Source organism: Dendrobium catenatum, unplaced genomic scaffold (genome assembly GCF_001605985.2).
Source record: "Dendrobium catenatum unplaced genomic scaffold, ASM160598v2 fragScaff_scaffold_243, whole genome shotgun sequence".
NCBI classification, from domain to species: Eukaryota; Viridiplantae; Streptophyta; class Magnoliopsida; order Asparagales; family Orchidaceae; genus Dendrobium; species Dendrobium catenatum.
The window spans coordinates 2,017,878-2,020,661 of NW_021318705.1; the positions used below are offsets into that span (position 1 = coordinate 2,017,878).

Genomic DNA, 2,784 nt, shown 5'->3' on the forward strand with positions numbered 1-2,784 from the left:
TTCAAGTCCAACTTTACAATCATCACATTCCTCATTAGACTCGAATATCTATCATTTGTTAGGAGAAAAACATCTAATTCTTATGTGAAAATGTGAAACATCATATATAATGACTGCAAAAATAACAAAAAAAAAGATGATCCATCCCTAAAAACACCAAAATTTTAATGTCTTAAAAAAATAAGCATATATTCAATAAAGAAGAGATAGGATCTTAGCCATTATAGAGAAGCGGAATAGTTGTACAACATAAAAATGCCACACAAAATATTATTTACCAAACTAACTACACCTAATCTAACCACAAAAATGAAAAATACAAATATCTCAAAATGAGCCAAAAAGATTTTTTTTTTTTTAACTAAGATTTGAGCTTTAGACCTTCATTTAGAGATTAGTAATAATATCGCTTAAACCAATTAGTTGGTAGTGAAAGAGAGATAACAAATGAAGGAGATTAAAGTAATACTAGTAATCACCCATTTTGTAAGTTCCTCAAAAAGGTGTCCTCCAACATCTTTGAAGTAACAGTGCAAAATTTCCAACACAAGGAACTTTCAATTCATCAAGATGATTGCATAATCACTCACAAAAAAAAAATTTCCTCAACTCTTTCTCTCTGCTTCTTTTCTTTGTTATACCAACTCATTGATCTTTTCACTTAATTTCAAAATAGACATCTATTTTCTCTTACTGAAAGCTAAGAAACCTACTAAAAACCTAGTTTTCAGCAATACAACAAGATTCACATTTTAAATAAACCAGAACACTTAATTTCCACCTATTATTCAGTAGAATTCCTTGAATCATAATCAAGCTTACAAAATAACAAAGAATGCAGGTAGGCTCTAGCTTGAAAAACACTTCCGTAGTTCCTTTCACATAGGAATCCATATTTCTAAAACAAACATTTCTAACTGAACCTCTTCAGAATCTGTTCATTGAAAAGTATTTAATATATCTGCTTATTGGATTAGAAATGCCTAGTCATAAGAAATTTGAAGAGCTACAACATCTAGACCTATAACATTTTGATCAAGCATCCGGAAGCCATAGGAGGCACTCCAATCAATTAAACAAACAGCACAAGATCAAACGCAACAAAGGGAGTGATCAAAGTGTCGAGTTACACGTTTTTGACGACTTTCCTCCTGGCAAGAAACCTGGCGATCGGCGGCGTCAGCCCGATCGTGATTGGAACACGGATGGGGAAGAGCGCCTTGTTGCACAGGATCGCCAGTGCCAACGCACCGCCGCTCGAAGCCGCAAGTTCTGCCGTCCGATTGCTGTGCCGAGGCCGCTGCTCCCCTTGATCCACGGTAGTGGAAGGAGGGAACTCGTGGTCCTCGAGAATAACGGCCGTTGAATCTCCAATGGATGCTTCCCCGTCTCCAGAATGGTGAGGGACGGTGGAGGAGAGGCCAACCTTCTCGAAGAGAGACTTAACGTCCACGTTGTTTTTGATGGCGACGTAGAGTCCTGTGATAGAGGCGGCGGAAACGGACAAGTGGACGCCGAGCGCCACCTTGCCGTACTTGTTCATCAGATCCCGTAGCCGCGCGGAGAACGCCATAGATGGACGACAGCAGAGTAGTGGCCGGCTTTAGGGTTTTGGGGGTTTTCGGATGGTTTTAGCTCCGGTCCAGCGTTTCCTACTTTCCTTGTGTTGGGATTTCGACCAAGCAGACCAAACAGGACGACGTAGCCGGGCAATATATATATATATATATATCTTTAGATGAATCGAGTTAATTCTGAGCGAGCTATACGAGCCCACGTAATAAATATTAATTTTGCCCGCACCGAAAACAAAGAAAATTTCTTTAAAAATCAAACGAGTTTTTAAAAAAAACATACACGGCTCATATTGAGCGGTTAATTGAAAACTTCGATTCCAACTAAAATTTTTTGGATTCGAATGTTTGTGTATTTATTATGTTTATGAATTTGTCTTAAATAATCTAAATTTTAAAATAAAATTATAAGTACTATCTTAGATCTTTGCTTTTTTTTTTAAATGTTATTATCCATTATGAATCTGGATGATAATGCACCCACTCCGAAGAGGAGATTTATTAGTTTTTATAATTAGAATACTATCTATAGAACTTGGGCATTATTTCCATGATACTTAATACTTAAATTTAATTTATTCTATATTATTTAATATTTACACATGATATATAAAAAAATATGAATAAAAATAAAATTATAGATAATTATAATATTTAAAAGGTAAATACATAAATTTTTAAATTTTAAATTAAAATTTACATCCAATGCAGCTTACCCGCAGATGACAACGTAAGGCTTGTAATGCATACTACGATCCTACATACGAACAATTCTAGTGAATGCATTGCAAGTGTGGCGGATCCTTTATAGAAATGAGCAAGAAGATTGCAGCAAGTGTGACACATTGCCTGCAGGCAAAAGCAACAAGCCCGCAATAAATGAAGGCATCTACGAACCACTGTAGGTAATTTGTCAGTGGACGAGAGCTCGTTTGCAAGGAGCAATAAGCGTCCTGTAGTGCAACACTACGACTGACCTATAAGCAAAAGCAAGGAGTTTGTTGTGAAAAATACGGATTGCTGATAGAAAGAAACGAGAAAAATGCTAACGTCGGGTTGTCGTGTCGAATATATCAGCATATTTATAGATGAAAAGGTGGACTCCTACAAGCTAAATTCAGAGAAAATGACAACATGCAGGAGAAAAAAATGAGTCAAACTGCATTGCCAATGCACGACAAATGAAATTTAGCGTACTGTTAAACAAAAT

General features: G+C 36.3%; 1 protein-coding gene across 1 annotated transcript; it reads right to left on the reverse strand.

The window, feature by feature from the left end:
- Window positions 1–853: 853 nt before the first annotated feature.
- On the reverse strand, window positions 854–2,784 carry LOC110102098. The gene has a single exon (XM_020830274.2). The coding sequence runs from the start codon at window positions 1,571–1,573 to the stop codon at window positions 1,127–1,129; it is 447 nt and encodes a 148-aa protein (XP_020685933.1). The 5' UTR covers window positions 1,574–2,784; the 3' UTR covers window positions 854–1,126.

Coding starts and splice junctions, on each gene's coding strand:
- LOC110102098 (XM_020830274.2), bottom strand. CDS start 1,573: ATGGCGTTCTCCGCGCGGCTACGGGATCTGATGAACAAGTACGGCAAG.